At 41.2% G+C, this 12297-nt stretch overlaps 1 protein-coding gene and 1 long non-coding RNA gene across 3 annotated transcripts in view; one reads left to right on the forward strand and one right to left on the reverse strand.

The window, feature by feature from the left end:
* The window catches only part of LOC126640642 (uncharacterized), a 114716-nt gene extending 110803 nt beyond the window's left edge, over positions 1–3913 (reverse strand). For both annotated transcript variants that reach the window (XR_007629103.1, XR_007629102.1), the window contains exon 1: positions 3769–3913. This is a non-coding gene — a long non-coding RNA (uncharacterized LOC126640642). The remainder of the gene's footprint in view (positions 1–3768) is intronic.
* On the forward strand, positions 2981–11677 carry LRATD1 (LRAT domain containing 1). The gene is made up of 2 exons (XM_050316612.1): positions 2981–3109; positions 3702–11677. Exon 2 carries the CDS (start codon positions 3739–3741, stop codon positions 4591–4593), a length of 855 nt encoding a protein of 284 aa, XP_050172569.1. The 5' UTR covers positions 2981–3109; positions 3702–3738; the 3' UTR covers positions 4594–11677.
* The last annotated feature ends 620 nt before the right edge of the window (positions 11678–12297 follow it).

Genomic DNA, 12297 nt, shown 5'->3' on the forward strand with positions numbered 1-12297 from the left:
TATTAAATTAAACATAAATGCAACAGTGACAAAATGCCAAGGATGGAAAAAGGCACAAAAAGAAAAAATAGCAATAGAAAAATGTAAATTCACTCCCTCAGAGTAGACCAGGACAGAACTAGAAATATTATCAGATTTCTTTCCTTTGCTTGGAAGGCAGAAAAAATTGCTAGGGTTAGTAACAATGAACTAGGGTTAGTAGAATTGCAATTCCCATGTCCTGGTGCAAGGAGAGATTATGACCCTGGTTAATGAGGCTGAAGCTGGTCAATGGGAGTATGAACAGTGATGCTGCACTGCCAGTGCCATCATCTGAGAGCAGCCAAGCCTGCATTCACTGCCTTGCTAAATAAGACCCTGTGAGCTCCCTGAAGTTAAATATCTAAAGGAGATGATAAACCTATTAATCACATTAGTTCAGGCAAAACAAACATCTCCAGTAGTGAGATGTTTGTTTTAATCACAATTATATATAAGTATGCTTATAAGTTTTGGGGGGCTGTTGGTTTGTTGGTTGACGTGTTTTCTGGGTTTTTTCTAAGGCAACTTCTTGACATGTATTAATTCAAAACTGTGATTGAAGAGAAGCTGAGGGAAAAGTTCTTCTTGAGGAGTGGAGGCAGAGCATGAAGAGAACTAAAACGAAATGAGAAAATGGGTGTTGGAGTTGTGTTGAATAGAGGTCATGGAGAGAGACAGATTGTAAAAGATTGTAAGTGTTTCAGCAAGAGACATAATACCCTCACTGATCAGACTTGCAAAAGCACAGAAGGCCCCCCAAAAAATGGTTAAAATTTGGCAGTAGTTATTCCACCTAGTTAGAAGTACAGAGCCTTTCTTATACCCAGACTCCATCCTTCTGCACCTGCAACTGCTGAAGCAGTCTGTTCTCTGCTATGTTGCACGGAAAGGATGAAATAATGTTTTGTTTGTTTAGAACTATCTAAAAATTACTCCACATAGCCTTGATGATTGGCAAATGTGGGAAGTGTGAACTGTGCGAGTGCAACCTAGAAAGATGCAGACTTTAAACGGGAAAAAAAGTAAAGTGTTTAGAAAACAGAAACTGTTGATGAAGGTCTATGGAAAATGGCTTTCAATTTGGACTAGCTTTAACAATGAAGCACATGAACAGTTATCAAAAAAAGTCAAAATATTTAAACACTGGTTTACAACCTTAACTCTAACCCTATTAGAGTGTTTTCATAATTTAATTTAAAATGTTGCAGTTGAGGAGGGTCATGCTGTAAAAGAACATATAATTTCTGACAATCATTAGAAAAGTATTTACACAATTCCAGAAATAAATAACATCCATCTGTTATACTCAGTCCTGTGAAAGTTTAAAATGCATATTTTAGAAAATATTTTTCTTTTTTTTTTTCAAATTAACTTTCTAGTTTTACAGACCCTGAATGCTACATTCTTAACTGCTGTAAATCAGCTTAATTCCTGTAAGTCTCTGGCCGTAGCCCGAGGTGTATGAGACATGGGAAGTCTGTAACCATCAACAGATTAGTATAATTGCCACAGTGAAAAAATAACTAATGCCAGTCTTTGAATGTCACTAAAACCACCCTTTTTTCTCTTCCATTTATGTTGTGATGCCTTTGCATATGTTAAAAAAATGATGAGAACAAAGAGATGCCCTTCTAGAAAAACAGCTATATCAATATTTGAATAGCTAAGGAAAAGGGTCATTTTTCTAAGAAACTCAGTATTTGATCCATTTGAACTTGGTTATACAGCTTGTACCCTGAGAAACTGAAATTCACTATATTTATTTAAGGATGTACTTCTCTCTATCACAAGAATAAAGTGATGGTATTATTGTTCTCAGTTAATTAAACCTGAAGACTGGGAAAAGGACAGCAGTGAAGAGAGATATTATCCACTGAAATACTGAAAGCAGAAATACTTATATCTAGATGACAAAACTATTTCCACTGTGAAGAAAGTAGTAGATTTACTTCTAGCTAAAAATGGTACTTTAATATGATTCACATCTGAACCAAAGATGTCATTAAATTTTTTCATGAAGTGTCTTAAAATATTTAAATTCTCACTTTTCAGAAGTTCGCATGGTTAGAGCAGAAGACTAAGAAGTCAGAAGAACCAAGTTACAATCCCATCTTTGACAAAAACTCATGGGAGAAGGGTGGTCAAATGGACTAATAATTTCTGAGTTCCATTTCCATAATATGCAAAATTAGATGGTTTAGTGTGCATTGTTATTGGCTACTACAGGTGATGGATTTTAGACTTCATACATTTTCCAAAGGAATGGACTGCTACTGTCAGGCAGTCTCATATTTTACTTAAACCATAGAATGTCTGCGGACACAGTCACATCTGAGGACAACCCACAACCGCTACTTCGTTCAGATGTGGAAAGATAAATAGAATCATTTCACCTAATGCCAACCATCAAACATTCCAAGCTCACATCTAGGCGATGGCAAGATACAATGGCAAGGCACCTCCCTTAGGGTAATTCCTAAAACAGGAGGAACAACAACCAAGAGGAAAAGCCCCTGGAAATGCCTGTCTTCTCCTCACCAAAGGGAAACCCAGGCTTATCAGCTTAAATCGCTCAGGTACAACCTGAGGTCGCTGAAGAGAGGTGAGGGCGCACCCACCTCCAGCCTCGAGGGACAGAGCAACCCTTGGCCACACCGCCCCACCTGCTGAACCTGGGCGGGGTAGAGGGATGAAAATGACTTTTTAAAAAATTTCTTTTTTATTTCCTCTGGTACAGGGGTTGGTTTTACAGCGGCTTCGCGCGGGAGTCTAACACCCTTTTCCCGCCTGTGCAGCCCCGGGGCAGGCGCGGGTCGCGGTCCGAGGCCCGGCGGGGCCGTGAGGCGGCCCAGCCCCGGCAGCGCCGGGCGCGGCGCGGCCAATGAGCGGGGCAGGGGCGGGCTCGGCAGCGGCGCCGCCGGTACTTAGGGCCGCCGGAGGGGCCGGGCCGCCCAGAGCGGCGCGGGTGGAGGAGCCGGGCGGCGGTGGATGTAGCGGGGAGGACAGAGCTCGCGTCCTTCTGCGGCGCCCATGGGGACAGGACGACTTTAAAGGAGTTTGGGGGGGTTCTGGCGCTGGGCGACCACGGGTACGGAGGGGTACGGGGGGGACCCCTCGGGTGTGGGGGTGCTGCTCTCCTGCTCTTTCCCTGTTCTTTGCCGGGTCCCGGGCGGGCTGTGGGGAGCGGGCGGGCAGGGGTGCCAGCCCCGGGGGCTCCTCCAGCCGCCTCCCCGCAAGCGGCTCGGCTCGGCTGTGCTGGCGGAAGGGAGGGCTTGGGACCCTCCGGCCAGACCCTCCCGGAGCTCTCTCCCTCGCAGGGCGGGGAGAGAAGACTCCCGGGGCAGCTCGGTTCCCCCGCGCGGCGCTGGCGGGCGGCGGGAGCCTCCTCCTCTGCCGCCGCTGGGAGCCGGGCGCTCCGGTACCGTGGGGAGAGTGCCGAGAGTCGGGGCTCTGCCCTGCCCCGCACCCCGGGGGCAGGGGGAAGGATCCGCACTGGAAGTTTATCCTTTGCACGGAGGGGAGGGAAGCAGTGGGGGAGGGATAGGGGCTTAGGGCGGAATCGCTGAAGTCTTTTGTATGTGCCTTGATTTATTTTTTTTTCTTTCGTTCTTTCTTCCCTCCGCTTGCACTCTCCTTCCCATCTCTTGTTCTCTGTCTATGCCCACCCCACCCTCTTTCAGATCCGGCGATTCCTGCCCTCGCCTCGCCCTGTCATTGATGGGAAATCAACTGGATCGCATCACCCACCTGAATTACAGCGAGCTGCCGACCGGGGACCCCTCGGGGATCGAGAAGGACGAGCTACGCGTCGGGGTGGCTTACTTCTTTTCGGATGAGGAGGAGGACCTGGACGAGCGAGGCCAGCCAGACAAGTACGGCGTGAAGGGCTCCGGCAGCCCTGGCCAGGAGACGCCCACCCACCACCTCCACCACCAGCTGGTGCTGAACGAGACCCAGTTCTCCGCTTTCCGCGGCCAGGAATGCATCTTCTCCAAGGTCAGCAGCGGCCCCCAGGCTGGGGACCTCAGCGTCTACTCCGTGTCAGCCCTGCCTGCCCTCTGCAAGCCGGGGGACCTGCTGGAGCTGCTCTACCTGGGGCCGTCGGAGCACCCGCCGCCGCACTGGGCAGTGTACGTGGGCGGCGGGCAGATCATCCACCTGCACCAGGGGCAGATCCGCCAGGACAGCTTGTACGAGGCGGCCGCGGGCAACGTGGGCCGGGTGGTGAATAGCTGGTACCGCTTCCGCCCGCTGGTGGCGGAGCTGGTGGTGCAGAACGCCTGCGGGCACCTGGGCTTAAAAAGCGACGAGATCTGCTGGACTAACTCCGAGAGCTTCGCCGCCTGGTGCCGCTTCGGGAAACGGGAGTTCAAAGCCGGGGGGGAGCTGCAGGCGGCTGCCGGCACCCAGCACCAGCAGCAGTACTATCTCAAGATCCACTTGGCAGAGAACAAGGTGCACACGGTGAGGTTCCACAGCCTGGAGGATCTAATACGCGAGAAGCGCAGGATCGATGCCAGTGGCAAACTGAGAGTGATCAAAGACCTGGCTATAGTAGATGGGAAAGAATAGGGAGGAGCAGGAGTACATGGCTATCTTCTTTCTGCCCTGCCCGGGGAGACCAGCCTGCCACAGAGACAGGAGGCTGCACCTTCCTTCCGTGGGACACGACTGGAAGCAGGATCCATGGCAACATTCCAAGAAAACCAGCATTCTTTACGCCCATAGCCAGTATTTTGTTTGGCTTTTAATAGCATTAATGCTGAAAGAGCGAGAGGGAGGAAGAAAAGGGGGGAGGTGCAGGAAGGCTGTTCTCAGAGTACGTGGACAAAGTCTCTCCTGTCGATTGATGTTGACCATTCTAGCAACATGCCAATAAAATTTCAAATTGAAATTTCTTTAATTTTTATTTCATGGCTTTAATCCATGATACGTTTTAAACATCTGGGACCGTGGTTGTGGATCGAGCTTAATGAGATTCTAGCTAATACTTGCCTTGCAGTCAACCAAAAGAATCAGTCATACTTTGTGAACTGGGAGAGGAAGGGGGTGTTGGGGTGGAGGATAAATGCCTGTTTGTTTTGTTTCTCAGTATGTTGCTTCAACCTGTAGCTGCAACTCAAATGTTGTCCCAACCGACTCTGGCAAGTAACTTACAGAGGAAAATACTTTCATATTTCTGGTTGAAATCTATCACATTTAAAATATTTGCTTTTCTTTCTGTTTACAGCTCCCTGCTAAATGTTGTCATAATGCATAAGCTCTTTCCACCTCTTCCCTTCTCCCACCCTTCCTGCCTTTTCTCTTCTGAAAAAAAAGAAAAGTTGGTGAGCAGCAGTTTTCCTCAAACTAAATTCATTGGTTAAAAGAAGTGGTGTATTTTGGAGAACAGTATACTCTGTGTTGCTCCTTGGAGATCCAGCCTCTAGGATCTCATGCTTGAGCTGTGGATTTGTATCGCTGTAGTGATTCTCACTGCACCACTGCTTCAACACCTCTTCATGCACAGGTCAACAGAATCCTGCAAGAAACAAATAATTTTGAATTCTGCATGTTGCCTCTTTGAAACAGCAATTTATTGCATATTTACTCTTCCACTTAAAGGAAGTAGATGTAATGTGGCCAAGTTCATCTTGCATTTCAAATTCCCAGCAACTAAAAATTCTGAATGTAAGTTTAGAAATCCACAGCAGCATTTAAAAGATACCTTTTAATGTGATGTGAGCAATGCCTTGTCTGTATTTCAGATCTTGTTCACTCATTGCTTAATTCTAAGTTTTGAATTGAAATATCAGAGAATTAAATATATATATCTTTCAAAAATTAAAACAAGTATACCGGGGCATTTCTTTTTATTATTATTCTGAGCTGCATACAACTTGTAATGAGCATTTTGTCTTTGCATGTTTCAGTGCTGGAAAGAAAATGCATTTGTTTTTGTCCTCTCTTCCCACATCAATGTCAGACAACAGAAGAGAAGTAATACCCCTCTTTTGTATCTACGATACGCTCCACCCCCTATCAATGTACTGTGTTCTTTTTTTTTTTTTTTTTTTATATTAAACAGTGTCATAAGCAACCTTGTTACAACAGTAACTTCATTTCTACAAACAATTGCCTCCGATAGCTGAAACTGTGAGGGTGGAGTGTACTTCATTATAATGAAAGTATCAGCATAAATATCTTAAAAAAAAAAACAAAAAACAAAAACTAACAAAAAACTCCCCAAACCTCTACCCACAAAACTGCACCCTCTCAGCAAAGGTCATCTAACTGGCTTTGTACTTTCTAATACACTTGGCAAAGTTATGTGGTGATAGCCAGTGTTACTCTTATCCCCTCCCCTAAAGTACCTTGTTTTGTACAGTATAGGGAAAAAATGTGAATTGTAATTACTATTGAAATAACCTCAAACCACAGGATACCTTTTAATAAATGTGTAATGTTTTAGCTTTATACAGGCAATAGTTGCTGTTTGATGATGATAGCTTTTCCCATTACATGAACAGAATCTGCTACATAGTGGTTGTGTATCTTAATTATTTTACTCATTTCGATCTCCTAAATTGTCTGTTAGAACTGATTTCCCTATACCACTTGGTGGGAGTGCCTTGGGATTGCAGAAAAGCACTGGTTTTACAACAAGGCACTTAAAAAAAATTTAACAAGTGGTAGGAGAAGGAAAGGTGGGCAAAAGCAATTTATTCTAATCTTTCCTTATAAAATGTATGCTTTAGAGATATGAGGTTGTAAGAGTCAAGGAGAATGACATGAAGAGGGAATAAGTAACAGTGTTAATGAATGAAGGCAAGAAGAATGAAAGAGAGTCACGGTGTTATTGTTGATTTCTGGAATGCTTTTTCTTCAAATTGCTGTTAGATTAATAGCACAGCATTAGGCAGAGGTTCCTTACAGGAATAGCATTGTACATCCTCACTAGTGAGAATTTAAAACATGCTGGCTTTAAACTTTTCACTGTGCTTTCTGAATACTCTGTCACTCTACTAAACCATTTTAACTCAATTTTTTTATAAGGATTTACTAACCTGGTTCATAAACATGACAGTTTTCCTGTTTTACCTAGGTCAATGTAGAATGGTATTTTATAGTATATAAAGGAAGTGATAGGAACTAGTGTATGCTTATTTATTCAAGAACTGTCAGAAGTCTTTGGCATAACTCCAAATTTGTACAGATAAAGATACAGCAATATAAGGCCATAGTTCTTTTCATAAGGACTGGAGAAAATATACTGGAAATAGTACAGGTGGTATTAACCTAAGATATAGTATTGCCATGACTATGTTCGGGTAGCAGTCTGTAATTAACAACAAGGGTACACATACACTTTATTTTGTTGTTTTTTCTCGCTAAATTTCAGTCCAGAGCTATTGACAGCAATCTGGTCCTGATTCGTTGAATCCATTGAAGTTAAGGAAAAGGCTTTTGCTGACTTCAGTGAGCTTTGGATCATGTTGTAAGAGGTGTTAACATTTTTGGACCTTGAGGAAGAATGAGATTTAAGATGACACTTAGGGACCAGAAGGGCCACCTTTCTGAGATGGGAGACAGGGGACACAGGCAACACTGAGAAAACAGGGGAAGAAAACAGACTAGCTCTGGAACAAGCAGTGTTAACCTGAGATGGCAGTAGGGAATCTGTGAAAAAGACTGAGTGAAAAGCAGATATAAAAAGTTGTTCAGTGCCTTGAAACAAGAAATGGAAGGCTAGGGAGCAGTCAGCTGCAAGAAAGCCAATGATGTGAATGACTGACAGGTAAAAAATGTAATTGATTATACTCATCTTTCAGGATCAGTGGCCTCCAGGAGTTAACATTTCCATTTCCAGCAGTAAAGATATTGACAAATTGTTTTATATCTATGGAATCTGTTTGCATTCTTCAGTCTAGCTACCTAGGGTAAATATTTACATCTCATTCATTCTTCTTGAAGTACTAACTTGTGAAATGGCAGCAATGTCACAATACTTTGCATGTCTTTCTTCTGTGTCACATTTCAAGCTTTCTGTTAGTTCTTTGGGCAACAGTTCTATAGAATTTTGTTTAAATACAGTTTTCTTTCTCTTTTCAAAATGCAATCTTTTGAATAGCTTTGAGACTACCATTTTATTAAAAATTCAATTTATGTCCTCTTGAAACGTAGAGAGCCTTTGTGAAATGTTTTCCTGTCATGACCAAAATGCTTACTGTTTGTTGACTGCATGCTGGGAGAGGGCTATAAGGATGGGTGGCAAAATAGGTTTTGCCACCGTCAAATTTTGTCTCCATCTCCATCTTATGTTTCCAGATTACTTTGTTTTTATTCATTAGAATTCTTTTTTTCCTTCTGTCTTATGGTTGTATAAAATTAAAAAACAAACCAAAAAAAACCTAAACAAAACAAACAACCCAAAACCTTCATACCATAATTTTCATGGCAATATGCTATTGATCCATATCGTGGATTTCAGGTTAAAAGAAGGTTCAACAAGACATGGCCCTTGGTTTATGGTAGAGTGTGAACAGTCCTAATTATCCTGCCTCATTTCACTTAAGTGTCTTTCATATTCAGGTAAGGAATGTGCAAAACTCTACCAGAGTTTATAGACCTGTTTATGTGATGTATTGAACATCTGTAACTCTAGCTAATGTTTGCTGGAGTTGAAGGAATGCTGTATCTCACTGAAGACACAGCATCTTGTGGGATCACGTGCGTCAGCCTGCCTAGTTCCTCACCCTGTCTGCACCTACAGAGGAAGTAGCAGTCTGGGGTAGCTGCTCCTAGTTTCAAGATTTAGTTATTTTCTGTGAAAGATTTCTACTAGAGCAGCTTATGGACAGGGTTCTGCCTGTAATTATACTTGGATGTGACTAAAAAGTTTTGTGTGTTGCTGCTTATGGTGTGAAGACAGTGTACTTTGTGGTTTAGAACCCAGGAGAAAGATGGAAGTCCCAGTACCAAAGAATTAATCCAGAAATATGTAAGGAGGTATGACTGGGCTACCATGCTGATGGCAGGTTCACTGCAGAATTAGGGTTTAAAGAATAATATATGACTACAGTGTGATCAATTGCTGCTGGTAGTTCAAGTGTCAGTGTTTCCGTGGCAGGTCTGAAATTTATTTGCTGATTTTGTTATTATGAAATATTTAACTTTTCTGTACTTTAATTTCAAATTTGACATGTAAAGCTGCCCTGTGTTCACGGATCCTCTAACACAATGTTATTTTTTTCTGTCAGGTTTTTTTTTACAGTCTTATTGTCAAGAAAATTAATGAATCCTGGGATCAAGTACTTAACTGCTTATAAATCAAAAAGAGAGTAGTATAGATGTTACATTGAAAAAAGGGAATGAACTAAGAATCTTCTGTTACAGGGCATATCCATGGATTTGTTTCAGATTATATAGATATAATCTATACAGTTATAAACTACCAGTGCTATATTTTTTAAAGTGGTTGTGGCTTTCTGCATTATCTCTTTGCAAAATAGTATTATCTTGTCTAAATAACCCAAATCCCCAGTGAAGTTTTATTTTTTATATTGAAATGCTGTTGAAATTAACAGTTACTTTGTCCATATTTACCTCTGAGAAGTAAACTAGAATTTTTTTCCTAAAGGATTTATAATTGAGTAATTAGTAATATGCACTTTCACTTCTTAATTTTGAATATTTTGTGAGCAAAATGTATCTTGGTGGAAATGTCTAGAGGAATGATAGAACTTCCATTAACAGAGGCCATTCAAGTTTAAAATATGCCTTTATATATTTTCTTTTCATATTTTTATTATGGGGCCTTGGGGCATTTCTGATTCTGCAGATGATCCCTGTATGTAAAACTGTTTGCAGGATGATCCCTGTATGTAAAACTGTTTGCAGGATCAGGATCTTTAAAATGAAAGATCTATCCCCTTCATGTGGCATTTATTTAGACTAAAATCAAGGAGTAGGACTAGTGAGGATCAAGATCTCAGCAGCAACCTCCTGTAGAATTTAGTGGAAGACTCGAGTGTGATGTCTACCAGAAGGGCCTTAATTATGTTTTCTTACTTGTACATATAGTAATCATCTATGCAAATTGTCATTTTCCCAGGTGAAGTGGGTTAATGCTTTTCTAACTTCCCTTTAACTTCCTCTTGTGTGTCTGTGTGGGTACTTGTGTTGGGCACAAAGAGAAAATTGAAGTTTAGAGTACAGGCTTGAGCTTCTGAAGTGCTGCAGAGCCAATATCTCTGGCTGTTTTGACAGGAACTCAGGTGGGCTTTGGAACCAGTGTGGGTGCCAGCAGGAAAGGGTGGGAGAGTTTACAGTTAAACTTCAGGCTGTTCAAGGAAGATGTTCAGAGCCAAGCTTGAAATTCCATTCTTTCTCTTCTCCAAGGTGTATGAGGGTGAGTAATTGCAAACCCCGCTCATAAAACCATTCACACTTTGGAACCCCATGCTACTGCCTAGGCAAAATAGGTAAGTGCAGTGTCTCAATAGCCTTAAGTAAGGAATAATTTTTCAGTTTAAACACTATTTGGATACAGTGTGGCATTAGCAATCCATTTTGAAAGTCACATTTTTAAGCTTGTAAACTAAACAGCATAATGTTTATAAATGGGAGACCTGAATAATCCTTCTTGGTAATTTCTATACTGCAGAGGTAATAGCTTGTTCCCAGTTCATGTAAAAAAAAAAAAAAAAAAAAAAAGTAATCCTGATTCAAAAAAATTATCATGGGATACAATTCAGAAATAAATTAAACAATCAAACCCCAGATTGAGTTTTGACATGACACTATCACTACTGCAGGTAAATAAATGGCAAATATCTATCAGTGCGAATAAATACAATTTGCTACATTGTGACACTTCTTCATAACAGAGTATTTTATGCCACAGAAGGAGTATTTCTTGTATGTTATTCAAAGTGAGTAAACATATCACAATCTGGTCTTAAAACAGATCTCTTTTTCCATATGTCCCTATTGTTTCCATATGCCCTTTCAGTCAGCTGAAAGCAATATAAAAACTAAACCTGAAAAATATACTAATTGTTTGTAAATATTTAAGAAGAAATTTACATGCATATTGACACATAACTAATAGATGTACTTGTATATACATAAGATTTGCATATATGCAGATATGCAATACATATATTATGCATACACACACAAGAAGTCTTGACTGTTTTGTTAGTATTGGTAACAAATGGCAGTCATTTCAGTATTATCTGGGCAACAGATGGATAGCCAAGACTTCTCTGACAGGATTTTAATACTATTCAAATATTTGTTCTGTAGGGTATGCCATGGTCTTCTAACATCACGAGCAGTGAGTTAAATATGTGGGTTTTGACATATTGCTACTTACTGAAGGAAAAATATCAAGAAACACTACACTTTGCAATAATGAAGTACCCTTTTAGGATGAACTATGCTGCTACTGACTTGTGTATTTATAAATAAAAGAATGATGCAGTGAAGTATCCATACATTTTTCTCTTTGGCATCTTTAAATGGATAGTGCCACAAAGGTTTATTCATAGTTTGAATGTGTTCCCCCTCACTGTGATACTTTGGAAATTTGCAATGTTCCATTGTTCAGACATGCTCAACTATTGTTGTGTAGTTTTGTTCTAAAGTAAAGAAGTGGCTGGCATTGATATTTCTTGGCTTTTCTCATCTTATGTTTTTTTTAATTGATATGTTTATTTCAAAGACTAAGGTGGGACTTCGAAAAGCACTTACTATTGATTTGGCACGCTCCATTGAACTCATGAGTGAACTCTCACCAAAGTTATTTGGGCCACATTTAGGCTAACACTGACTGCTTTTAGAAACTTTACCTAATGGATAGTGGAAATCAGCTCTGTCAAGACTTGTTGAGTTCTTTATGTGGACTGGATTTCTGAGAGTTACACCTCAGAGACCTTGACAAGTGAAATTTCATTTCCAGAACTAGAATAGCCCCGTTATTCTGTGTCCTCACCCATGGTGTTTTTGTCACATCTAATGAAAGATTATGGATTTTTTACTATTTTACCAAAATTCTTCATCCTCATCAAACCACCTGTGGTGATACAAAGACCTTTTCCGTGTATAAGCCCATCACTAGAAATCACTGTCAGAACTGAATCCTTGCCTAGAGATTTCTGTGTTTCCAGAGGCTGTGAAAGAAAGAGAATTCACTCACCTATCCCGCTGAAAACCTTTAATAAAAATATTTGTATTGCTACTAAAAGTAGATCCAATGTAACAAATCATAGACCACCATAACATTGCTGGTAA

Source organism: Myiozetetes cayanensis, unplaced genomic scaffold (assembly GCF_022539395.1).
Source record: "Myiozetetes cayanensis isolate MyiCay16 unplaced genomic scaffold, myiCay2020 scf2-11, whole genome shotgun sequence".
Classification (NCBI taxonomy): Eukaryota; Metazoa; Chordata; class Aves; order Passeriformes; family Tyrannidae; genus Myiozetetes; species Myiozetetes cayanensis.